The 26,026-nt window shown below is 54.0% G+C and overlaps 1 protein-coding gene across 3 annotated transcripts in view; it reads left to right on the top strand.

The window, feature by feature from the left end:
• SH2D4A (SH2 domain containing 4A) overlaps positions 1-26,026 on the top strand; it is a 55,569-nt gene extending 29,543 nt beyond the window's left edge. For 2 of the 3 annotated variants that reach the window (XM_008267260.5, XM_089302855.1), the window contains 6 exons: positions 8,950-9,030; positions 13,570-13,681; positions 17,183-17,384; positions 20,644-20,774; positions 24,455-24,675; positions 25,130-26,026. In XM_008267260.5, coding sequence (XP_008265482.1) covers positions 8,950-9,030; positions 13,570-13,681; positions 17,183-17,384; positions 20,644-20,774; positions 24,455-24,675; positions 25,130-25,222 — 840 coding nt within the window. In that variant the 3' untranslated portion in view covers positions 25,223-26,026. The remainder of the gene's footprint in view (positions 1-8,949; positions 9,031-13,569; positions 13,682-17,182; positions 17,385-20,643; positions 20,775-24,454; positions 24,676-25,129) is intronic. The other variant, XM_051819905.3, reaches the window with a different exon arrangement.

Here is a 26,026-nt window from a genome sequence, read left to right as displayed (position 1 = left end):
GCCTGTCACTGAGCAGGAGGCAATGATAAACAGCAGGGCTTAGCTGTCAGCCGGCCACGTTCTGCATAGTGCAGGGGGGGAAGCAGATGTCATTCCCAGGCGAAGGCAAGTGTGATGGGGAGTTAATAGGACCCAGGGAAGTGACAGGTGAGGCACTGTGGGAATTAGAAGTGCCCTGGGACTGAGTGGAGCTCCCAGGGGCCCCTCTGTGTAGGCTGCAGTCTCTCCTGTGAGAGAACCTGGGAGACAGGAGAGCAGCTCACGGGGGTGGGGTGGGGGCGGTGCTGGCAGAGCAAGCTTGTTCTTGGAGGATCCGCATGTGCTTCTTGGCGTGCTTGGGATTTGTAGGCTGGGGGCTCGTTCATGGGAGGCCTCGAAGAAAACGCTATCCGTCACCTCCAGATTGTGTGTCCAGAGACATGGTCAATGATTTTACAGAAATGGCCTGCAGAGTGGGAGGCTGAGAAAGGGGGGACCAAACATGGGGGGTTTGAAAGTACTGCCAACGATAAATAAAGACAAAGCCCTGCCTCTGGCAGTTCCTTGAGTAAGTCTTCCTCTTGCTGTCTTCTTAACCAGATGGGATCAGAGGAGAAACCACGGGTCTGTCCACCATCCCCACTACACGTGCAGTCACACGCACATCATGTACACACACACAGCAGACACGCATGCACACTTTGCACCCTGACACATCATGTGCACACACACAACTGACATGCAAGCATACTTCCCATACTGACACATCATGTACACACAGCAGACACACATGCACACTTTCCACAGTGACACGTGTACACACGCAGCATACTTGCACCTCTTGCACACTGACACATCACGTGCACACACACAGCACGCTCACACATCACGTGCAGACAGCAGACACGCGTGCACACTTTCCACACTGACATTTCCTGTGCACAGAGGTTCACAGTAGACATGCAAACTGTTCACACTGCTGTGAGTTTCTGATGCCCACTCTCTGTCGTTTCACAAGAAGGAACAATGAAACACTCTGCTGGAATGTACACTTCCGTTGTGAACTTGACATTGAAACCACGTGTGTTCAGCTGCGTCTGAAGTCTTCTCTGATTCACAGCGTGTGTCCCCAGCAGTTAAGCAGCAGGTTGTAAAGTGAGTGTCAGACGTCATGGAAGCTTCCACTTAGCTTGTCCTTTTGTCACCTCCCCTTTCAAACCTAAGTTAAGGTTCCCATTTAGTCCGAAACCAGCAGTTCTAAAGCCAGGCTTGTTGGCGTGCCTGCAGAATGTTGCTAAGTCCAGATATCTACTCTGGAAGAGTGCAAGGGAATCTACTGAAGCAGAACTAGGAGCCCAGCTCCTTGTGGTGGGCACTGGGGCTTGGTGAGCAGGTGGGGCTGAGAAACCTGTGCTTGGGGCAGGGGACCTGCTGTGGCATTGCCTGGCTCCCGTCTGCAGGCGGCCGCCTTGCCAATCTCTGCAGGTGAGGGAGGGAGCCAGGTGTACCCTCATGGTAAGGCACCTACTGTAAAAGAGTGAGGAAATAGGTCCCTGAGATACAAGCTAGAATTTTGAGGGTCAAGTTGGGTATGGAAGGAGGTATAATCAATCCTATCCCAAACCAGTATCCCTTTCCCTTGCCTTCGGTGAACCTAAAGGAAGCATTTCAGTATAGCTATGTGAGCGCTAAAGTACTGAGAAGACCAGGAAGAAAACAGGGAGTTAACCATGCTTGTCTTATTAATTCAAGAGTGGAGCCATGATCACTGGATTACACAATTACCCAGGTGGTGTCCAGTAACAGTAATCGAATTTCAGAGTAGCTTATAAAGGGAAATTTTACATGATAGAGTCATAAGATGTGAGCACCTTAATAGGCATTTGAACTGTTGTGCTTTTAATTTTTTTTTTTTTTTGATAGGCAGAGTGGACAGTGAGAGAGACAGAGAGAAAGGTCTTCCTTTGCCGTTGGTTCACCCTCCAATGGCCACCGCAGCCAGCGCGCTGCGGCGGCACTCTGCGCTGATCCGCAGCCAGGAGCCAGGTACTTCTCCTGGTCTCCCATGGGGTGCAGGGCCCAAGCACTTGGGCCATCCTCCACTGCACTCCCTGGCCACAGCAGAGAGCTGGCCTGGAAGAGGAGCAACCGGGACAGAATCCGGCGCCCCGACCGGGACTAGAACCCGGTGTGCCAGTGCTGCTAGGTGGAAGATTAGCCTAGTGAGCCGCGGCACCGGCCTGAACTGTTGTGCTTTTAAAAAACAACAAAAAGAGTATCTTAATCCAAATGTTTAATGTAAATTAGAAGAGAAAAAAAACAAACCTGATTTCTGGTCTGGTCACCAACTTTAAGAGGTACAGCTATGTTGCAGGTGTGTTACCTCTTCTGTGTCCAGCTCATCACAAGCAGGTGCTGGGCAGAAAGATCCGGAGTCCTGGGTGAGGAGGCCCGGGGCCTTTTGACTCTTGGTGGTCAGAGGTCAGTCAGTGAGCCTCCCTGGGGCTAAGTCTCCTGACCTGTGGGATGGAGGTGCAGGAGCCACACAGCACTAGGTTAAAGTGAGCATCAAAGGAAATATTTTTTTTTTAAAAAAAGATTTATTTATTTATTTGAAAGGCAGAGTCACAGAGAGGCAGAGGCAGAGAGAGAGGTCTTCCATCTGCTGGTTCACTCCCCAGATGGCCGCCGCAGCTAGAGCTACACTGAGCTGAAGCCAGGAGCCAGGAGCTTCTTCCAGGTCTCCCACGTGGGTGCAGGGGCCCAAGGACTTGGACCATCTTCTACTGCTTTACCAGGCCACAGCAGAGAGCTGGGTTGGAAGTGGAGCAGCTGGGACTCATCCCATATAGGATACTGGCACTGCAGGCGGTGGCTTTACTCAGTATGCCACAGTGCCAGCCCCCAAGGAGATCTTATACAGGAAACTGTTTTACAAAGTATTGCATTAGCTCTGAGTATTATTTCCCATTATTGTTTGCAGTTGGGTTCCTGTGTCCATTGCATCAAGATGCCCCCAGCCGGTCAAGTTTGTAAGACCGATACTCTTTTCCTTTCTCATGGATCATACACCAGGCTTCTCCTGGAGTGAGAAATAAGAGTGGCTTTGGAAACTGTGGGTCAGAAACGCCCTGCCCAGCACCCCTTTCTAGCTCTGCACCCTGCCGTTTTTGAGGGGGTTCCTGCCCGGTTCCGTGGTTTGCAGCTTGATGTATGGGGTGTGAGTGGAGATGTGACAGAAGTGGATGACTTGCTCTTGTAGGTTTCAGAATAAACACACACACTCAGGACAAGGCACTGTGGATAGGCCAGAACATCCCCCATCATATGTGCGTCTGCTGTATTTTTAAGTCAGGGATGGGGCAGTCTCTGAGCATAGTTTTGTCAGGAACAACGCTGCAGAAAAGGAGAACGCGTATGCTTGGTTCCTGCTGTCCTAAACCACGTGACAGCAGAATCGCTCTACATTTGCAACAACCAAGTGGATTGTTCTGCTGTACATCTCATTAGTCTGGATGCCTCAGGAAACATCTCCACTCTCTCGCTTTTATTCTTTGTAGCTTTATCAAAACAGTTCCACTGTGTTCTGCCTTTCCTGTTATTTTAAAAAATGTATAAAGGAGTGGAAGAGAGGAAAAAATATGTGGAAATGGAAGGGCTAGAGGCCTGGTTTGATTGGTTTACCCTGCACATATGTTGTATGATTTAGTGTTTATGATTTATTGTATGCTTTATTGGTTTACTCTGTGTTTATGTGTTGGAAAACTGCACTGTATACCATAAAAATATACAAATATCACATGTTAAACATTTTGAACATAATAATTTTTTTAAAAAATTTATTTATTTATTTGGAAGTCAGAGTTAGAGAGAGGGAGAGGCAGAGAGATCTTCCGTCCATTGGTTCACTCCCTAGATGGCAGCAACAGCTAAGATTGAGCCAGACTGAAGCCAGGAGCCAGGAGTCAGGAGCCAGGAGCCAGGAGCTTCTTCCAGATAGCAAGGGCCCAAGAACTTGAGCCATCTTTCACTGCTTTTCCCAGGCCACAGACAGGGAGTGGGATCTGAAATGGAGCAGCTGGGACACAAATCAGTGCCCATATGGGATGCTGGCGTCACAGGGGGTTGCTGTACCCAGTACGCCACAATGCTGTCCCTAATCTTACTTTTAAACAAAGCAGATATTAAGTTAGATAGCAGCAGCAACTGTTTCTCAAATTGGTTTTAGAATTGGCACGTTGGCCCTTGGGGAAGGGTATTTGTGGCCGTGTAAGATTGATGTTGTCAGCAGGGTCGGGTCTCTGTGATCTAGTTGCTTATGTGGACTGAGTTGCCTACTTGTGTGCTTAACTTTTTTGTAATATTATCCCTTGGCCAATCTGCGTGGACGGCCCACCCAGGTCTAACTGGGGTCTTCATCTGGCTTGGTGAACGCGGACAGTCGACTAGCTTCTGATGTCAGTAGATTTTAGTTTTTATTTTCACAGAGTGTTTGTTTAAATATTTGTGGTGATTTTTATTTTTAAAGAGAGTCAGAATGAGGATACCTTGAAAAGTCCGTGGAATTTTATTTTGGTGCAAAAGATTTTTCAGAGCCGTGCAGTTTTTCACAGCATGCCTTTCTCTTGAACTCTCAAGACCCCTTGTACGCATGGATTTGAACATTTTTTTGCACCAAAGTAAACTTCTCTTTGAACTTACTTTTCTATGCACATTTTGAAGTGGCCATGTTGGAAGTGGATAAATTTGACTTTTACAGTGCCCAAAGTTTCAGCAGCTGCAGAGGTCTCTGCGTGGCAGCAGAGAGGTGACCGCATATGAGCTCACATCTGTTCTTGCTGGGAGACCCTGTGGAGGGGACAGAAAAGTGAGACTTGAGACCCTGCCCTGCTGTCTGCTAACAGTTCATCTTAACCCTTTGGCAAAAGATGACAGTGACTCTCGGCATACACCAAGCATGTATGGGCCTTGAAAGTGCTTTATAGGCAGAAACTGTACAGGCGGTGTGTGGTCGCCCCTGCCACCTGCCATGTTTGGTACAGGAATAAGTAAGGTTCTGTTCTCTGGACCCCAGTCTCAGGAGCAGTCTCTGGGAAGCCCGCTCACCCTGCCTCCCTCTGGGGCTGCTGGGCATGGTAATCCTGACTGAGCCCATCTGCTTCTGGATTGACACCACACATTGGAGCCCACGAGCCTGGCTGCTGTGGAATGAAGATCTCTTTAGCTCTCACGATTTTCCATCAGTGAAATGCCCCCTGGCATATGTCATTGATTGGCAAAACATGTAACTGTGACTCAGCGAACTTGTTTTATGCAGGTCTTAGGTTGGTCCCAATATTTTAATCCTTTGTCGTGGTGGCAGATCTTGGTTCACCCAGAGGTAGGATTTTTACAAATGTGCTTCTTAGTGTGTGCAAGTAGCCTTAGCGGTTACAGTGTGTTCCAGACACAAAGGAGAGAAGTATTTGAAGAGGTCTTCATCTTGGGAGTGGTGGTGACGTGAATCAGTTTTGTGCTGAAACTCTTGTACTCGAGAACAGGCTTTTGAACTTGGGTATGAACTAAATCCAGAAATCGAAACCTCACAGACAAAGATGGTATGTCACCTCTGACTTCTCCGAGGGGGTGGGGTGCAAGGCTGCAGGGGTCACCTTAGCCCAGGCATCGTGTCCTTCACACTGGCAGGAGTTCCTGTCTGTGCTTGCTTTAGAGTTATTTAAAGAATATAAAGAGCCCCATCGCACTTGATAAATGCAGAAGCAGTGAGCGTGGTGAGCATGCTGGCAGAAAAAAAGTAAGAGATAATTTGTAAAATACAAGTGGTGATAAAAGCAGTGCTGCCGCATGCGTGGATGACATGTTTTTCTGTTGAGAGAGCGATTCTTGTTTTTTTTTTTTTTTAATTTTTATGTTTTATTTTTGACAGGCAGAGTGGACAGTGAGACAGAGAGACAGAGAGAAAGGTCTTCCTTTTGCTGTTGGCTCACCCTCCAATGGCCGCCGCGGCCGGCGCACTGCGCTGATCGGAAGGCAGAAGCCAGGTGCTTCTCCTGGTCTCCCATGGGGTGCAGGGCCCAAGCACTTGGGCCATCCTCCACTGCACTCCCGGGCCACAGCAGAGAGCTGGACTGGAAGAGGGGCAACCGGGACAGAATCTGGCGCCCCGACTGGGACTAGAACCCAGTGTGCCGGCGCCGCAAGGCGGAGGATTAGCCTAGTGAGCCGCGGTGCCGGCCTTGTTTTGTTTTTAAAAGATTTACTTATTTGAGAGGTGGAGAGACAAAGGCAGAGGTCTTCCATCCACTGGTTCACTCCCCAGGTGTCTGCAATGGCTGGAGCTATACCGATCTGAAGCCAGGAGCCAGGAGCTTCTTCCGGGTCTCCCACGTGGGTGCAGGGGCCCAAAGACTTGGGCCATCTTGCACTGCTTTCCCAGGCCATATAAGAGAGCTGGATTGAAAGTGGAGCAGCCAGGCCTAGAACCAGTGCCCATATGAGATGCTGGTGCTGCAGGTGGCGGCTTTACCCGCTGTGCCACAGCAGCACCGGCCCCTTGAGCGAGTGATTCTGAGGAACAGGGAGTAACTGCATTTGATGCGTGGTGCCCATGTCGGGAACAGTGATTGGCAGGAGATGGGGGGTGTGTGACAAAGTGGACCCTGCCATTGCATGCACGATTAGGAGATCACTCTCAGAGCCCCTCCAGCCTAGTGCGATTCAGGAAGCACCTCAGAGCGTAAGGGCTTGAAGGCTGAGCACCCTGAGGTGGCCACTGACAATATCTTGATCCTGAACTCTGCTGGGGTGTAGGTCCAGGTGTGCCTGAGCCTGGGCAGGCAGGTGAACGGTGGGAGAAGCAGAAGCTCCAGCACCGGCTGGCCGTGTGACGCTGGGCAAGCCGCCGGGGCCTCTGAGATGGCGTCTCTTCACCTGGAAACCGGGCGTTATGCTCCCATCCACCAGAGAGCTTGTGAGGAGTGAAAATAACACCCGCAGGTCACTAATGCACAGCCTTCGGACGCTGTAGCTGTGAGTGGGCTGAGCATCAGTTGCTACCCTGGACGAGTAAAACCCTCAACACAGAGCTCAGCAGGTGCCACCAGCAATTTCTGTGGCGCATCGTGACAGCTAAGGCATACTCAGCTTTTTCTTGAAACTAAGAGGCAAAGGGACTATAGATGGGGTGGGTACTGCCCCGTCCATTGATTGGTTCAGTCCCCCAAATTCCTGCAGCGGCTGAAGCTGGGCTGGTGCTGGGGCCAGAGCCGGTAGCTGCGGACAGAATCCAGGTCTCCCATGTGGTGACAGGCACTTAATTATTTGAGCCATTGCCATTCCCTGGCAGGGTCTGCCCTGCCAGGAAGCTGGAGTCAGGGACCAGAGCTGGCACTCAAACTCAGGTCCTCTGGTAGGGCACATGGATTGTGCCTGCTCCTGGGCTCAACTTTTGAAACAACAAGACCCAAAATGCAGCAGCCAAAACACATTAGAGATTATTTTTTTTAAGATTTATTTATGTATTTATTTTAAAATTTAGAGTTACACAGAGAGAGGAGAGGCAGAGAGAGAGGTCTTCCATCTGATGGTTCACCCTCCAATTGGCCACAATGGCCAGAGCTGCGCCAGTCCAAAGCCAGGAGCCAGAAGCTTCTTCCTGGTCTCCCACGTGGGTGCAGGTCCAAGGACTTGGGCCATCTTCTACTGCTTTCCCAGGCCATAGCAGAGAGCTGGACCGGAAGTAGAGCAGCCAGGACTTGAACTGGCGCCCATATGGGATGCTGGCACTGCAGGCCAGGGCATTAACCCGCTGTGCCACAGCACCGGCCCCATAGAGGTTAACTTTTGTCTCTGGTAACATTTTGACTGGGTGTTCTGACCTGAGAGGACTCAGCCTCAGTTATTCAGCAGCTGAGGCTTTTGGGCGGCTCAGCTGTTGTGAGGAGTGACATGGCCACTGTCAGCAGTCTATCCCAAGGAGGGGTGTGTGTGTGTGTGTGTGTGTGTGTGAAGGAGGCTTGAAGGACTTGGAGAGAAGGGACAGATGCCACTTGTCACCTGCATTATACTGAGATAACTTACTCACGTGAGCACACCTGCCTGCTGGCTAGACAGTGCAGCCAGGGACCCACTGCTAAGAGCAGCGAGCGTCTTCGAGGCCAGCTGTCTGGGCCCTGTGGGTTTATTCATGGCACAGTCATGGCCCAGGAGGCTCTCTGGTCTCCTCACTCATAACGGTGCTGATCTCTTGTGAAAGACTTGCTGACGAGTCTGAGCTGGAGCAGAAGTCAGGAATGAGCTGGGTCCTGGTAGTGTGCAAGCTGTGGGTGGCCCCGGGGCTGTGCACTCAGACCAGGGGAGGGTGGCGGGGGCCTGTGCCCTGCTCTGGCCTGAGGAGGCACCCATTGTGATGCATCAGCTTGGGCACAAATGGTGGTGGCAGGGGGCCGGGGGAGGGGAAGGTTGGCTCATGGCAGGCAGGAATGACACCAGGGAACCCAGGCCGTGGGGGGAGCTGGCCCTGGGGAAGTTCCTGTGGGACAGCAAGAACCCTAGAAGCTGGCTGGCACAGGCAAGAAGGGGGAGCAGTGTGACCAGGCAGGGGGACTGGGCCTGCTCCCAGGCACCAGACTAGCATGGAGGAGGACGAGGCGTTGTGCAGTGAATGCTGGAGACCGAAGGTTTCCCTGGCCTTGGCTGAGTGAGACAGAGAGAATAAGAGAACAGATTAAATGAGGGAGCAACGCTGATGTCTGAAGTCCCCACAGGGCCAGACGGGAGGAAGGCACAGCAAACCGCCGGCTCCTGACCCCTGCACAGGTTCCCATGCCGGGATCCACTTGGGGACCCAGGTGCCGTGGGGTGAGGGCGGCAGGAACGCACCTTTGGAACTGGGATGCGTCGACAGATGATCTTTCTGGGAGTGCGTTGCAGCTCTGGGTGCTATAAAAATGTGTTTCGTTTAATTTTTAGTCACTCTGCCGTTCTTCAAGGACTATTCAACAAATGTTGGCAGATTCTGTGAGTCGTATGGAGGCATGTGGATTCCGCCAGGTAAAAGACTTCGCACTCCGACTTCAGGGGGCTAAGTGCTCAGCCACTTCCGCTGCTGTTTCACAAATTAGTTAATTAGTCTCCCGCAGAAAGGAAATGAGGCGGCAGAATGCGGCATCTGTCCTCAAGCCGCAGACACCAGCCATTCATCTCTCCCCGTTTATCTGGAGCCGGGCGCGTCTTGAACAGCACGGAAGGAACAGGTGCGGAGATGGAGCCGCAAAACCCCTCCTGGGGGGCCTGGAGCAGAGGCCACGTCCTGGCTGCTGCAGACTCCCGGGGCTGATCTCAGAGATGGATCACACGCCGATGACGTCACGTGTGTGCTCCGTGCTGCTGGGGGCCGCGCCCCCTGGTGCCCGCTGTGCCCACTGCGCAGAGCTCCCTGAGGCACGGGTGCCTCCCAGGCCCACTAGGTGCCGATTCCCACCTACAGGCCGATCCCTGCTTCCCTGCGTTGTGCTAGGCTGTTGTCGCCTCACACCTGGCTCACAACACGTAAGACACAGATGGGCTCTCAGAGACTGTAGTAGGATGTGACCCTCCCCTGCCACCGAAAGCCTGGAAAAGCAAAAAGGGGCTCTGAAGGAGATGGCCTAGAGGCCTGCCTCTGTGTGGACCGCGCCGTCGGCTCGCTGCCTGCCTCCGTGTGGACCGCGCCGTCGGCTCCCTGCCTCCACTAGCGGCGTGTGCGTAAGCAGGGAGAGCTTGCGTTTCTGAGACTGCAGGAAAGCACGGTGGACTTTGAGAACTGTCGTCCCTGCGTGCATCCCACTCATACGGGAGAGTGGAACTTCTGTGTCCGGGTTCCACACCCGTAGACTGAACCAACCTCGGCCTGCAAACACTCGGAAAAAGTTGCACTGAACACCTGTAGGCTTTTTTATTCCCTTGTGGCAATTCCCTTAGCAATACAGTCTGATTCTCATCTATATGGCATCTCCGTTGTAGGTGTCAGGAATGACAAGCAATCCAGGAAGGCTTTGAAGTGAGCAGGAGGCTGTGGGCAGGATAGCCACCAGGGCCACACCACTTTGTAAAGGACTAGAGCGTCTGCAGGTGGCGCTGTCCACTGCGGGCCCAGGGACCAGTTCCAGCACAGGCACCAAGGGCCGGCTGTACGTAGGCTGCACGTAGCTGTCCCAGGACAGCAGTGCTCCGGTAGCACTGCTGGCATCCCATCACCTCACCCTAAGAGAGACGGTGGAGAAGGCCCCAGGGTGCGTGGATGTACTCAGCACTTAGTGTCTGCTGTGCCTTAGGCACCCTTAGGGGATTGAGACCCATGTATGAACAAAGGAGATGAAATTCGTGCCCCGCGCAGAGCTTGTATTGTGGAGGGGAGGAGGTGTGGAGGAGGAGAGTGGAGCAATGGGAGGAGGCAGATGGGAGCTGGGGTGCAGAGGAGTGAGACCGGCAGAGATCTGAGTGCAGGGAGCACTGGGGGCGTCAGGGGAGAGAGGACGGCAGGTGTCGGGGTGCAGGGGCCGGTGCTTGGCGCAGTCCAGGAGAGGCAGCTCCCAGGAGAGGAGGAGCCAGCGAGAACTCCACTTCCCTGCCTCCCTGTGGATAGACCAAGCGTGGGTTCCCTGCCGTGAGGACAGCCTGGGGGTTAGGGGGACTCAGGAAGATGGGCTGCCAGTGTCGTCGCGGTTATGCCTCACCGTCTGGCTCTGCGGGCTGAGCATGGGTCGACCGCTTGCCCTGGGCATCCAGACCAGTCTCAGCCCTGCTGCCCCTCCCTCCACGCCTTCTCCCTGCTTTGCCACGTGGGGCTCCCAGCCCCCAGTCTGGACCAGCGGCCTGCCAGCAAAATGCTCCTGAAGAAGTGGTTTCTGGATAGAGAAAGTAGAAGCAGACTTTGGAAGATTTTTCTCAAAGTTCCATTTCTGGAGGGATTCGGAGAGACTCAGGGCAGGTTCTTAGGTTTCCCAGCTGCTTTGGGCACTCCGAGAGCTCAGGGCCAGATCTGTGTTTCTGTGTGAACCAGCCCTCTGCCTTTTGTCTCCTTTCCGCCGGGCCTCTGTAATTGTCGCGCGGAGGGAAGAGGAGCAGACTTACTGAATGTTGCACTCTCAGACATTTGAGAATCTTTTTTTTTTTTAGAGATTTATTTATTTATTTACTTGAAAGTCAGAGTTACACAGAAAGGAGAGACAGAGAGAGAGAGGTCCTCCATCTGCTGGTTCACTCCCCAAAATTGGCTGTAATGGCCGGAGCTGTGCCAGTCTGAAGCCAGGAGCCAGGAGCTTCTTCCAGGTCTCCCACATCGGAGGCAGGGGCCCAAGGACTTGGGCCATCTTCTGCTGCTTTCCCAGGCCACAGCAGAGAGCTGGGTCGGAAATGGAGCAGCCAGGACTAGAACAGGCATCCATATAGGATGCCGGCACTGCAGGTGGCGGCTTCACCCACTACGCCACATCGCTGGCCTCCAAGTATCCTATTAACCAGACACTCCTTAATATGTATTCCTTAACTGGACTCACTTTTTTTTTTTTTGACAGGCAGAGTGGACAGTGAGAGAGAGAGACAGAGAGAAAGGTCTTCTTTTGCCGTTGGTTCACCCTCCAATGGCCGCCGCGGCCGGCGCGCTGCGGCCGGCGCACCGTGCTGATCCGAAGGCAGGAGCCAGGTGCTTTTCCTGGTCTCCCATGTGGTGCAGGGCCCAAGCACCTGGGCCATCCTCCACTGCACTCCCTGGCCACAGCAGAGAGCTGGCCTGGAAGAGGGGCAACCGGGACAGAATCCGGCGCCCTGACCGGGACTAGAACCCGGTGTGCCGGCGCCGCTAGGCGGAGGATTAACCTATTGAGCCGCGGCGCCGGCCAACTGGACTCACTTTTTAAACTCCATACTTGCCTTGAGCAACAGTATCTGTAATGCTCCTGGTTTGATCTCATAACTGTGCATTTCCTAGTCTTTTTAAACTGAGTATGTGTACACATAGAAGACAAATCCAGCTCCACTCTTATGTTTTCGCTGTGTAATCTTGGAAGTTGCTAGCAGTGCTTTTATGTGATAGGGTTCCTGGCTCACTCGCTCGCTCACTCTCTTTCTCAAATAATTTAAAGCATTTTTAAAAAGATGTATTTTCTTTATTTGAAAGACAGAGTTAGAGGGGGAGAGAGAGAGAGAGAGGTCTTCCATCTGCCAGTTCACACCCCAAATAACGACAACAGCTAGAGCTGAGCTGATCTGAAGGCAGGAGCCAGGAGCTTCCTCTGGCTCTCCCCTCCCACTCGGGTGCAGGGGCCCAAGCACTTGGGCCATCCTCTACTGCTTTCCCAGGCACATTAGCAGAGAGCTGGATTGGAAATGGAGCTGCTGGGACTCAAACCTGCACCCATATGGGATACCAGCCCTGCAGGCTGGGACTTTAACCCTCTGTGCCACAGCGCCGGCCCCTAAAGCATTTAAAATATACCTAGCATGGTATGTCTGTGTAATAAGAACTCAGTAACTGCTTCTTTTCCTTAGAGCATGTAGCTGTCCCAGTCACTGCCCTCCGGGGACCAGCATGGGCGCCACCGTTGAGTCCCTTGCAGGATGCATCCCACAGCCATCTTGGCTGGATTTCTGCTTGCCCTCGAGCCCACTGCCCAAAACTGTGGTATATGAGGCCGTTCTAAAGTATCTTTTGTTGAAACAAAATGAAAATGAGTTTTAAAACGCATGCATTGAGAAGGGAGACTATACACTAAGAAATGTGAGGATTCCTTTAAGATTGTGGTAAAACGCACACAGGACTTACCACTGTAGACACTGTTAAGTGTACTGCTCCATGGCGTTAAGTATGTTCAAGGGAATTCACTTCCGACTAAAGAGAAGTGAACAGAGCAGACCACTTGGGCCTGAAAAGTACTGTGTTTATCTGGGTGCAGCCTCTGAGTCCTCTCGAGAAAACTCAACTCAGCTGGGTGAGCTCATGGAAGCCCTGAGTGTCTGTGTAACCACACAAGCTGCAAGGGCCAGCAAAGACCTGCTTCCGTCTCTCACGGTCACTGGTGGTGTTCCACTGCGTTTCTCTGTGAAAGATACAGACCCCTTGCTGTTAAGTCATTTCAGCACAACCAATATATAAGCTTTGATGTTGTAAAACTTTTTTTTTCTTTTTCTTGGAGAGGCACCTGCTGGTTCACTGCCCAAATGCCAGCAGTGGTCAGGGCCAACCCCTGGAACTGGAACTCAGTCGGGGTCTCCCACGTGGGTAGCAGAGGCCGTTTACGTGAGCCATCACCGCTGCTTCACAGGGTGTGCCTTAGGAGGAAGCTGAGGCTGGGGATGGAACCCAGGCCCTCATGCGGGACACGGGTGCTGCCCGTTGCACATTTTAGCAGTTCGTTAAGCCTCACTATAACCAGGTGAGATAGTTTTCCTCATTTCACTGGTGGGGGCGTAGCCTGCGGCCCTGGAGTCCCGCAGCGAGGAAGCGGTGGAGCCAGCTTGGGTGTTTTTGCCAGCTGGGCTTAGTTTCCTCCTCCTGGAAGAAAGCTGAGTTGGTTTACTCACCCGAGTTTGCGTCTGCTTTTTTCCAACCAGAAGAAAGAACCCACGAAGAAAAAGGAGGAAGAAGAGATCAAACAAATAGATGAAGAGCGGACCAAGCAGATTTACAAGAACTGGAGAGATGACTCTGAGTGGCAGGCGTCGTGTGAGTACCACGGCCCCGAGGCCCGAGGCCCTCAGTGCACTCCCTGGCTCGCAGTCAACAGTGGGTTGTCTGGCAGGGTCTTAACAGCAAGTTACTAGAATTTTAAAGTCTTAGTTATTTTGAGAAGCAGAGAGACACAGAGAGAGGGAGAAACAGAGAAAATATCTTCCATCTGCTGGTTCACTCCCCAGATGGCCACAATAACCAGGGCTGGGCTAAGCCAAATTCTACCTTATTTTCTGTTGACACCCACACGGGTGGCAGGGGCCCAAGCACTTGGGCCATCTTCCCCTGAACTTCCCAGGCCATAGCAGAGAGCTGGGTTGGAAGCAGAGTAGCTAAGTCTTGACCCAGCACCCCATGGGGTGCCAGGGTTGCAGGCTGTGGCTTAACCAGCTGTGCCACAATGCTGGCTCTGTAACACTAAATTATTGCTGTGCTTACAAGAGACTTTAGCATGGTTAATCTCAGTCCCATCAAAACAGTGATACGTACCTGATGGAGGGCTGTATAGTGAGGGAATGCACATTTTGGAAGATTGTTGAGTGGCTTTGGAAAATGTTTATATGTCTAGCTTGGAGAAGAAAATAAACTATAGTATGGGAATGTCACTTTTTAAGAATGTGTATATAGCTGGCACCGTGGCTCACTAGGCTAATCCTCCACCTTGTGGCGCCAGCACACCGGGTTCTAGTCCTGGTCGGGGCGCCAGATTCTGTCCCGGTTGCCCCTCTTCCAGGCCAGCTCTCTGCTGTGGCCAGGGAGTGCCGTGGAGGATGGCCCAAGTGCTTGAGCCCTGTACCCTATGGGAGACCAGGAGAAGTACCTGGCTCCTGCCTTCGGATCAGCGCGGTGCGCCGGCTGCAGCGCGCCGGCCGTGGCGGCCATTGAAGGGTGAACCAACGGCAAAGGAAGACCTTTCTCTCTGTCTCTCTCTCACTGTCCACTCTGCCTGTCAAAAAAAAAGAAAAAAAAAAAAGAAAAAAAGAAAAAAAGAAAAAAAAAAAAAAGACTGTGTATATGAGGCCAGAGCTGTGGCGTAGTGGGTAAAGTCGCCACCTGCAGTGCTGGCATCCCATATGGACACCAGTTCTAGTCCCAGCTGCTCCACTTCCAATCCAGCTCTCTGCTGTGGCCTGGTAAAGCAGTAGAAAATGGCCCTAGTCCTTAGACTTGAAAGAAGCTCTTGGCTCCTGGCTTTGGATCAGTGCAGCTCCTGCCGTTGCGGCCATCTGGGGAATGAACCAGAGGATAGAAGACCTCTCTCTTTCTCTGCCTCTGCCTCTCTGTAACTCTGCCTTTCAAATAAAATAAGTCTTTTTTTAAAAAAGTGTATATGAAGGAACTCAACTCAGAAACTTATTAACAAGGTTATTTGAATTTTTCTTCTTATTATTTTGGTTTTTCCCCCTAAATTTTCAAAATGGACACATTTTCAAAATTCTACCTTATTTTCTATTGACACATAATACTGGTCCATATTTGTAGGATAGAGTGTGATGCTTTGATAACATGGAATTTTGTAATCAGGAGAACACAGGAATAAAAGGCAGTTCATACAAATTCTACACTAAATGTATCTTTTTAGAACTTCGTTTTAGAGAGGCCAGTGCTGTGACACAGTGGGTAAAGCTGCTGCCTGCAGCACCAACATCCTACATGGGTGCTGGTTCAAGTCCTGGCTGCTCCACTTCCGGTCCAGCTCTCTGCTATGGCCTGGGAAAGTAGTGGAAGATGGCCCAAGTCTTTGGGCTCTTGCACCCATGTGGAAGACCCAGACATGATTTCAGGAGGATCATGGAAAATGGAATTAATAGGTAACTTTGGGGCGGGCGTTGGGCTGGCTGTTGAGACAGTGTTGAAGATGCCCACACGCCACATCAGAGTGTCTGAGTCCGACACCTACCTCTGACTCCTGCCTGCAGCTTCTTGCTCATGCAGACCCTGGGAGGGAGCAGGTGATGGCTTGTGTAGTCAAGTGCCCACTGCCCACCTGGGAGACCCGGATGGAGGTCTGCTCCTGGCTTCCACCTTGGTCCATCCTGAGCTGTTACAGGCATTTGGGGAGTGAACCAGATTACTATCTGTCTCTGCCTCTGTCCCTCTCGCTGTGTCTAAAATGAATTTTTTAAAAGATTTATTTATTTATTTGAAAGGCAGAGCTACAGAGAGAGAGAGAGAGTCTTCCATCTGCTGGTTCGCTCCCCAAATGGTTACAACAGCCGGAGCTGAGCTGATCCGAAGCCAGGAGCCAGGAGCTTCTTCTGGGTCTTCCACATGGGTGCAAGAGCCCAAAGACTTGGGCCATCTTCCACTGCTTTCCCAGGCCATAGCAGAGAGCTGGACCGGAAGTGGAGCAGCCAGGACTTGAACCAGCACCCATGTAGGATGTTGGTGCTGCAGGCAGCAGCTTTACCCACTGTGTCACAGCACTGGCCTCTCTAAAACGAAGTTCTAAAAAGATACATTTAGTGTAGAATGAGAAGTTAGCAATCCATGCAGAGGTGCTAAGCTGCTGAAGAGCCTGCTGGTTAGCTTCCTCCCTGCCCGTGCCCCAGCCCTGGCTCCCCTCTGAGTGAGCACTGCCAGAGACGAGTCTCAGGACAGGACCGCTGATGGCAAGGAAAGAGAGCAAGGTGCTGGAAGATGCTAGAAGCATGGTGGTTTGCCAGGAACTAGGCTTCCCATGAGGCACGGTGCCCCGGGGGGTCCCTGGAGGCCAGTGGAGGCAGGGCCCAGAAGAGGCAGTCTCGGCTGCGCATTAAGAATCCTGAACTGGTCTGCAGCCCAGGACGACAGAAGCCATCGCAGCGACCATGTTTGTGAAATGAAAATACGCGCAGGTTCCAACCGGTGGCCATCTCGTGCTGTGTGGTGGCATCCCAGCACCCTGGAGGGTATTTGGTTTCTCTGAGGTGCACCAGCCTGACAGGGCCTGGCCGGTGATGCCCACAGAGTCAGTGCCTGTGGTGAAAGTCAGCAGTGGCTCCCGCATCAGAGGCCGTAACACTGCATGTGCTAAAACAGAACGAAAGGCCCTCCGAGTCGCCACGCAGCGTCAGAAGGCGGCCTGGGCGTGTGTGTTGTCCGCCAGGCCCTCTGGCCGTGCTCACTTGGGCTGGGTGTGACCTGGGCCCTCCTGCCCGCTGGACCTCTGCTGGGACGCAGGGCTCGCTGGGCCCCGTGCAGAGGGCGTGAGGGACGTGGCAGAGGCCTCTGATCATTCAAGGCCTCGCCCGCCTGACCCTTGCCCCGTGTGCACCCTCTCCATCCCTGCCTCACCCCTTCTTCTTCCTCTTCCTCTGGGGAACCCCCCCCGGCCCCCACGCAGAGAGGAGAGTGAGCCCTGAGGCTGGTCGGGATAGCAGGCGATGGTGGGACCGCGCAGGGCTCTGAGCGCCCGGCAGAGTCCGTGGCTGGCTGGGGGCCAGCGCTGCCCCCTCGCCCCGGCCCTGTGGGCTGGCTGACAGGCACCTGGCCCCAACCCCTTTCTTTTTCTAGTGCGAAAATCCAAAGCGGCCGACGAGAAGAGACGCTCCCTGGCCAGGCAAGCTCGGGAGGACTACAAGAGGCTTTCCCAGAGGGGAAGGAGTGGCCAGGGGCAGCAGAGCCCCTCGAGCGTCCCCCAGAAACCGAAGAGACCCCCCCTTCCGCCGAAGCCTCAGTTCCTGAGTGCGGCCGGGTGTCCTCCGAAACCACCCAGGTAAGAGGTCACGTGGAGAAGCGTGACAGGGTGCATGCACTCGGGTGGACCCACCTTACCCCGACCCCTGCACCGGCCGCCTCATGTAATCCAGCCTGACCTTGACCGCTCTGCCTGGGGTTCCTGATCCTGCCTTTGTTCCCTCTGACCCCGGTTGTTAACAGGGACTGATTATACGATGGTCCCCCCACCCCCCCAATAGCCTAGTATTTAGAAAGAGAATGTTTAAAATCGGAGCTGCCCACAGCCTTGCCTTCTAAACTCCAAACTGAGAATCCTGGAACTGAAACAAACGGGTCTCCCCTTGCTTGGAGCCGGTGGTGATCTCAAGGCCTCTTGAACATGGGGCGGGGACGGGGAGCAGTGGCCACAGAGGACATGCAAGGGTGGACCTGGCTGTCCAGTGTCATTATTTCTGTTGGCCCAGGGCATGTGGGCACCAGCGCTGAGTGACCACGGTCTCCATCGTGGGCCTTTGGGGGATGCTTGTCTTGTTTATGGACAACGAGACAAGAAAGCGGTGAGGGCATGGAGGGGAAGCTGTGAATTTTTCAGCGGGTCGGGAAGGTGCGTGGGCTCCTGCACCCACCACTCTGCACCAGCTGCCTCGTGCTCACGTGGGCACAGCGCTGGCCAGATGTCCCTCTCCCGCGGGTTTGCAGAGCAGTGTATTTGACAGCAGCAAAGGCGGCCTTGTGGTCCCTGCTGGGCTCGGTTGGCTCATTTTCCCAACGGAAGACGCCGCGTGGAGAGCTTCTGGAGGTTCAGGCCAGCCGGGGTCAGGGCTGGGGTCTGAGCAGTGCTGACAGGGGCCAGCTGGAGGCCAGTCTTGGGGAGAGACAGAGACCGGCTCCTCTTGTGCCTTCAGGGTTTTGCCTGAACTCCAAGGACTTCCCAGAGAAAGAGAACCTACTTGGGAAGCTGGTATGGGAACTCAGTCTACAAGGTCACACGTGTGCAGTGTTGGCGTCCCAGGAAAGTTAAATGCCATAGGCCGCTGCCTCCAGACTGCTCTGAAAGCAATGAGGGCCATTGCCATAGACACACAGATGTACATGTCCCGTGTCTGTGCATGTGACATGTATGTCACACATGACCGACAGCAGCCTCTCCTTCGCTCCTATAAAATGCCTAAGAGGCCCATCCAGATTCTTTGTCACTTTTTAATTAATTTATTTATTTTTATTTTTTGACAGGCAGAGTGGACAGTGAGAGAGAGAGACAGAGAGAAAAGTCTTCCTTTTTTGCCATTGGTTCACCCTCCAATGGCCGCTGCAGCCGGCGCACCGCAGCCGGCGCACCGTGCTGATCCGAAGGCAGGAGCCAGGTGCTTCTCCTGGTCTCCCATGGGGTGCAGGGCACAAGCACTTGGGCCATCCTCCACTGCCTTCCCAGGGCACAGCAGAGAGCTGGACTGGAAGAGGGGCAACCGGGACAGAATCCGGCGCCCTGACCAGGACTAGAACCTGGTGTGCCGGCGCCGCAAGGCGGAGGATTAGCCTAGTGAGCCGCGGCACCAGCCATCACTTTTTTTTTTTTTTTAAGATTTTATTTATTTATTTGAAAGTTACAGACAGTGAGAGGGAGAGACATAGAAGTCTTCCGTCTGTTGGTTCACTTCCTAAATGGCAACAATGGCTGGAGCTGGGCCAATCTGTAGCCAGGAGCTTCTTTCAGGGTCTCCCATGCGGGTGCAGGGGTCCAAGGACTTGGGCCATCTTCTACTGCCTTCCCAGGCCATAGCAGAGAGCTGGATCAGAAGAGGAGCAGCTGGGACTAGAACCAGCGCCCATAGGGGATGCCGGCGTCGCAGGTGGAGGATTAACCTACTGCGCCACAGCACCGGCCCCTCTTTGTCACCTTTGAGTTCTGCTTAGAGTTAGTGAGCCAGGAGGAGGCCTGGGGAATGGGTTTCTGACATCACAGCGCTTCTTTTTGTAGAGGAAATCCCCTCAACATCCCAGAACTGAAATTCTGCTACTGAATTTATCTCAGAGTGATCTTCTCTGCTGTCCCAGTCTTCAGTCTCTGAGGCCATCTTGTAGCAGAACAAACCCTCTTCACAGTGTGGGGGAGAAGGCAAGGCAGCGAGGTTAGAGGGGGCAGAGAAAGGAGAGGCCATTTGTGAACAGGTTAGGAAAGAATTTATCTTTCCCCACTTACTGTGTTTGCAAGTGTATGTTCTCTAGGAAAATAGTGCTGGGGTGTGTTTTACCTGCTAATGCGTGTTTTCTCACATTGTAACTGCGAGTCAGTGGTGCTTCTAATTTACATTAGAAATAAAGTCAGACCTCATTGTTAGCATAGCAGTACCCCATAGCCGCCACCAGCCCCTTGGGTGGAAGGACAAGAGACAGATTTGCGTCCCTTTCTGCACATGGGTGCAGGGGCCCAAGCACTTGGGCCATCTTCTGCTGCTTTCCCAGACCATAGCAGAGAGCTGGATCAGAAGTAGAGCAGCCGGGACTCAAACCAGTGCCCAGCTTTCTGCTCTTGAGGAGTTATTTGTATAGTGGTGGGGTGCAGGGGGTGTGACTGCCCATAGCTCAGACCGTGGAATTTGATATTGAAATACATGTGGCCGGCGCCACGGCTCACTAGGCTAATCCTCCACCTAGCGGCACCGGCACACAGGGTTCTAGTCCCGGTGGCCCCTCTTCCAGGCCAGCTCTCTGCTGTGGCCAGGGAGTGCAGTGGAGGATGGCCCAAGTGCTTGGGCCCTGCACCCCATGGGAGACCAGGATAAGTACCTGGCTCCTGCCATCAGATCAGCGCAGTGCGCCGGCCGCAGCGCGCCGGCCGCGGTGGCCATTGGAGGGTGAACCAAAGGCAAAGGAAGACTTTTCTCTCTGTCTCTCTCTCTCTCACTGTCCACTCTGCCTGTCAAAAAAAAAAACAAAAAAAAAAACAACGAAATATATGTAATTCTCTGTCCCTCGGGCACATGTGCACACACACAAACACACACACACAGTTTCTTCAGAAAGTTCATTGAAAGAGGAATTAAAAGATAATGTTTATTTTGGTGCAGTTTTTGAAGTCTGTATTTGCAAGAGGGTCTGCAAAAAGCTCATGAAAAATGCATGTGCTGTGAAAAAAACTGTGGATTTCATCTTATGTGCAGCAAAAGAAAGCTACGTTTAAATCCCATTTTTCTGTGGATTTTTGGAAGTCACCTTGTGTGTGGGTGTGGGTGTGGGTGTGTGGCTGGTTTTCCAGTGAGCTCACTCTCTCTCACAAACCTTCTCAACGATGCCAGGACTCAGGGAGTGACCAGGACGGCCTCCAGCTCCGCCCAGGAGGACATCATCCGGTGGTTTAAAGAGGAGCAGCTGCCCTTCCGAGCGGGGCTCCAGAAAACCTCGGATGCCATCGCCCCCTGGTTCCACGGTGAGTTCCGAGGCCCCCGGGAAGGAGGGGGAATCAAAGCCCCCTTTCACTGGTGCTGCCGGGGGAGTCTTTGAAAGCATCCCCACAAGGGAGTTCTTCAAAGGCTGCTGAGGGCGTCGCATTCTTGTGGCTGTTTAGGAAGCAGCCGGCATGCCCGGTGCCTGGGAGCGAGCGTGCGGGCGTGCGTGCACTGCCGGTTAATTTGGCTCCACCAGCAGAACGCCCCAGGGCCAGTGGGAAGCGCTCTGCTTCCTGTGGCCTGCCCGGGAGGCAGCTGGCTGTGGTGGACAGGCCCTGGGTCAGGCCAGGGGTCAGGCCAGGGGTCGGGCAGTGGACCCCACCTCCTCTCCTGCAAGCAGCCGGTGACCCTGAGCTCGTCATCTCCTTTGCTGTAGCAGACCCGTGCGGCTGAGCCTCACTGCCTTCCTGTGTTCTGAGGAAGAGGTGGGCTTTGTGGTCCAATCTTCTGGCGTGTGGTGAAGACCCCAGCGGGTGGTACTGCATGCTGGGCAGGTGTCGGCTAATAAACCGTGTCTGTAATTGACTCACGGAGCGTGCAGCCCCGAAGCCCCCCGTCTGCAGGCTCGGGTCTCGCTCACCACCACTGCTGGGGTGTCAGGAAGGGTCCCTGCTTCCTTGTCTCTGTGGCTTCCCTGAGCCCTGTGGTCAGCCTGCTGACCTGGCCGTGTGCACGACACAGAGATGACCATGACAGTGACAGAGTTCTCTCCAGGAGCCTGCTTGCACTGGAGCATCTTGGTTTAAATGCTGGCTGAGGCATCTCTTCTTTAGGCCGTATCACCTCATACATTTGATTAGCCGTTCGTCACTGCAGCGGAACATCTGAGACGGTAACGTCACAACACAGGGTTGTTTGGGCTCTTGATTCTGGAGCTTTCCTGTGCAATGTCGGTGAGCCCCCTGGGCCCGGCTGCTGGCGGCGGTGGTCTTTCTGAAGAGTCCACAGCATCTGACAGCAGGGGACAAGCAGGTGTCTCTGTTTCTTCTCCTCCTCCTCCTTCTTCTTTTATTTATTTGAAAAGCAGAGTTACAGAAAAAGAGGGAGAGACAGAGAGAGAGATCTTCCATCTGCTGGTTCACTCCCCAAATGGCCACAAGAGCCAGGCCTGGGCCAGGCTGAAGCCAGGATCCAGGAGCTTCTTCTGGGTCTCCTACGTGGCGGCAGGGGCCCAAGCACTTGGGCCATCCTCTGTTGTTTTTCTCAGCAACATTAGCAGGGAGCTGGCTGGGAAGTGGAGCAGCCGGGACATGAACAGGTTCCGATATGGATGCTGGCGTCCCAGGTGCCAGCTTCACCTGCTGTACCACAGCGCCAGCACCCTCTATCTCTTCTTAAAAAGCCACCACACTCTGGTCACCCCAACAGCCTCATCCACGCCAGTCACTCCCAGAGACACCATGTCTGAGCACCATAATTATGTCAAGCTCCCTCCCTCTTAATAGTGTTAACAGAGACTTCCAGGGCCAGACCTGTAACACAGGGACCTCTGTGTTACATGGCGGGTGTAGGGCGACAGTCAGCGTCCAAACGTATACACAGACTCAGGCACAAACCACAGCACACGTGAGAAACAGGCTCCTGACACGAGCTCACGTCTTCCGAGAACGGAATTTTCCGTGGCAGGCTTTCTCCTCGAGGGCTGCTTTCGCTGTCGGAATGTTCCAGCGTCCCCTTGGAGACAGCGTCCCTCGGTGATCGAGGCCTTGGTCAGTGTCCGCTCCCAGGGAGCAGGTGGCAGCACCTCCCTTCTGTTTCTGCTTTGGAGGCATTGGGAGGAGCAGTGACAGCAGCGTCAGAGGCGTGGAGAGGAGGGCGGCCGTGCTGTGCTCTCGGCTCGCTCCTTGGCAAGGATGAGCGCTGGGGAAATGAGCCGCTCGTAGCTGCCGTATGTGAGGCAGGAGCTGCTGCCATCCCTCATGACCAGGGCCGTGGTTTCCTCCCAGCAGGGAGCACGAAATTGAAAGTATCAGCTGATGCCGGCGCTGTGGTGTAGCAAGTAAAGCTGCCGCCTGCAGTGCCAGCATCCCATATAGGTTCTGGTTCGAGTCCCGGCTGCTCCACTTCTGATCCAGCTCTCTGCTATGGCCTGGGAAAGCAGTGGATGATGGCCCAAGTCCTTGGGCCCCTGACCCTCATGGGAGACCTGGAAGAAGCTCCTGGCTCCTGGCTCTGGATTGGCCCAGCTCTGGCCATTGCGGCCAATTGGAGAGTGGACCAGTGGAATTGCAGTGAACCAGTGGATGGAAGACCTCTCTCTCTCTCTCTCTCTCTCTCTCTCGGAACCTGGGGTTCCAGAGCTAGCCTGTCAGAAAGTCCCAGGGGGGAGAGAGAAACTGCTTCCAGAATGTTCTTCTCTGTCAGTAGTGGTTTACCAGCCCCTTGGTTCTGCAGGGGCTTCCCGGTGTCAGTGGAAAACACACCTGGTGCCACAGGCAGTGTCATGCAGAGGTGCAGCAGAAATTCACAGAGAGGCAGAATGAAAAGATCATTTCGGTGCAGACAGTTCTGGCTCCCATACCAGGGTACCTGAGTTCCATATTGGCTCCGGCTCCAGCTTCTTGCCACTGTAGACCTTGGGGTCCTGACACTCCCCCGGGGGTGGGGGACCTGAACTGGGTTCCCAGCTCCAGGCTTTGGCTCCACCCCAACTGCTCTGGGCATTTGGTGGGGGGGATCCCAGCAGACGGGAGCCCTGTCTCCGTACTCACTCTCTCTCTCTCTCTCTCTCTCTCTCTCTCTCTCCTGCTCAAATAAATAAATGGAAAAAAAAAAAAAACACAGAACTTTGAGATGCAGGCAGAGTTTTTTATAACATGCATTTTCCATGAACTTTCTGAAGCCCGCACATCCAGGGTCTTCAGCCACCCTATGCCCAGTCCCTGCGTCAGACTGGTGACCCGTCCCCTTGTCTCCACTTGTGGTTGTCACTTGGAACTTCCCAGGGGCCCCAGGTATGTGGAGAGGGTCAAACAGAAGAGGCAGCCTGGTCTGTAGGGACTCCCTCGGCCTTCACTGGAGCACCTGCAGCCACCAGGACCACGTCTGGACCAAGGTGCTCCCCAGTGTCTCGGCAGGCACAGGCCCATCTCAGCCGGGCAGGGGTGGGTGGGACACCTGTGTGCCCGCATCCGCTGGGGCACTGGGAGAGAGGCCATGGGGACTCCGTCTTGGGGCCTTCACTGTCTGAGTGGGGGGAGCAGCCAGCCCCTCTCCACCCGCTTCTCAGCCCGAGTTCTCCTGCAGTGCAACGGGGAAGAGCTGGCTGTGGGTTTGATCCGGAATGAGAGCTGGCAGGTAACAGTTAAAAGTCTCCCTTCTTCAGAGTCTTTTACAGGAAAGAGAACTTTAGGTTTGACTGTGCGTATGTCGGGGCTCACTTCTTGATTAGCTTCACCAGCAATCAGATTAAAGGGCTGTGATGACTGTTTTTTTTTTTTTTATGCACCAGAATAAACGTGTCTTTTAATTCCATGTTCCATTTTGCTTTTAATTCCATTGTTAAAGTTCCCTCTTATGAAGAATATTTTGCTATGTTATGGGCCAGAACATATTCAAAATCTCCCGCTCTTTGAAAACAGCCTGTTCCCCAGGCAGCGGGAGAGGCCGGGAGGGGTGCTGGGAGGGGTCGGCTGCCACCCCGCTCTCTGCTGCCCTCCAGGGATTCTCACGCTGAAGAAGGCCAACGAGCTGCTGAGCACGGGCGTCCCTGGCACCTTCCTGGTCCGCGTCAGCGAGAAGATCAAGGGCTACGCCCTCTCCTACCTGGCGGAGGACGGCTGCAAGCACTTCCTCATCGATGCCTCTGCCGACTCCTACAGCTTCCTGGGTGTGGACCAGCTGCAGCACGCCACCCTGGCCGACCTGGTGGAGTACCACAAGGTGAAGCCGCTGCTGGCCGGCGCGCGCTCCCCGGGGCTGTCTGGGAGCGGCTGTCGCGTGGGCAGGCAATTGCAAGAAAATGCTGGGGACCTTTGCTGCCTCTTCCCAGGAGTCGGGGTGCTTAACTGAATTCCCTTTTATCACGGCTCCACCTTTTTCCTCCTCAGCCACCGGGGCTGGCGATACGGGAGGTGCTAAGATAACTGCATGCGCCCATCACATCTGAGCACAGGCTTAAGTTAGACTGGGGCTCTGGACGGGTACAGGGTGCACGGCAGCCCGTGCAGAGGAGAAGTCCCTTCGCAGCTTGTCACAAACCAAGAACGCCTCGTGCCAACCCAAGGCAGGCAGGCCGTGGCCTCCCTGCAGGAGGCAGAGGGCGCGGCCTTAGCCCTTTGTGCACGTTGCTCCCCCTGCCCCCAGCCCAGCCTGACCTGTGCTTTGTGATTGACAGGAGGAACCCATAACCTCCCTGGGGAAAGAGCTCCTTCTCTACCCCTGTGGTCAGCAGCAGCAGCCGCCTGACTACCTGGAGCTCTTTGAGTGACAGCCTCCATCCGTCCATCTCGCCACCTCCCGCCGGGCTCTCCTGTGGATGGACACTGCCGGAGTGGACATTCAGGCGTGCATGGGGCCAGCACCTGCCTCCTGCAGCAGAGCCATGGCATCTTCCAGAAACCTCCCCGAGATCCCTCTCGTGCACAGCGCTGGGGCTGAGTGTCCACAGAGCGGCCTCTACCTCCTGGACGGTCAGGGGCCCCCATTTCAGCACCTAGCCAGGGCTCACGGGACAGATAGCACCAGATGTGAGGGTGGACGGAATGAGCAGGTCACCGCGAGGCCACCACGGGGGCGGGGAGGGAGCACACGGGCTTCTGTTTCTTCCTGCAGAGCCGGGCTCCACCAGAGACGGGGCACCTGTAGGGGGTTATCTCTTAGTGGTTAGAGCAAAGAACAGGATACGCCAGCTCTCTGCATTCACCTGGTGGCTTAAATTGTGTCCCCTGGCTCCCCGCGGGCCCCCCAAAAGTACACTGAGGTCCTGATGTACCCCTGTGAATGTGGCCTTCTTTGGAAACAGGGTCTTTGCAGACGTAGTTCAGTTCAGATAAGGTCACACTGGCCGCCGGGCTGGGCCCACAGCCAATGACTGGCCCCCTTGTGAGACGAGAGAGACTTGAACAGAGGTAGGCGTGCCCCGGATGGGGAGCTCTGTCGGCAACACCAGAAGGCCAGGAGGAACACAGTGGACAGAGCTCCCCAGAGCCTGAAGCAGCCTGCCCTCCCACTGCCTCACCGTCGGACTTCCAGCCTCCAGACTGGGAGGGAATAAATCTGTTGTTTGCAGCCA

The sequence above is a fragment of the Oryctolagus cuniculus genome, chromosome 8, assembly GCF_051225735.1.
Source record: "Oryctolagus cuniculus isolate XC-2025 breed Fujian yellow rabbit chromosome 8, ASM5122573v1, whole genome shotgun sequence".
Lineage (NCBI taxonomy): Eukaryota > Metazoa > Chordata > Mammalia > Lagomorpha > Leporidae > Oryctolagus > Oryctolagus cuniculus.
This window is presented reverse-complemented; position numbering and strand designations above follow the sequence as displayed.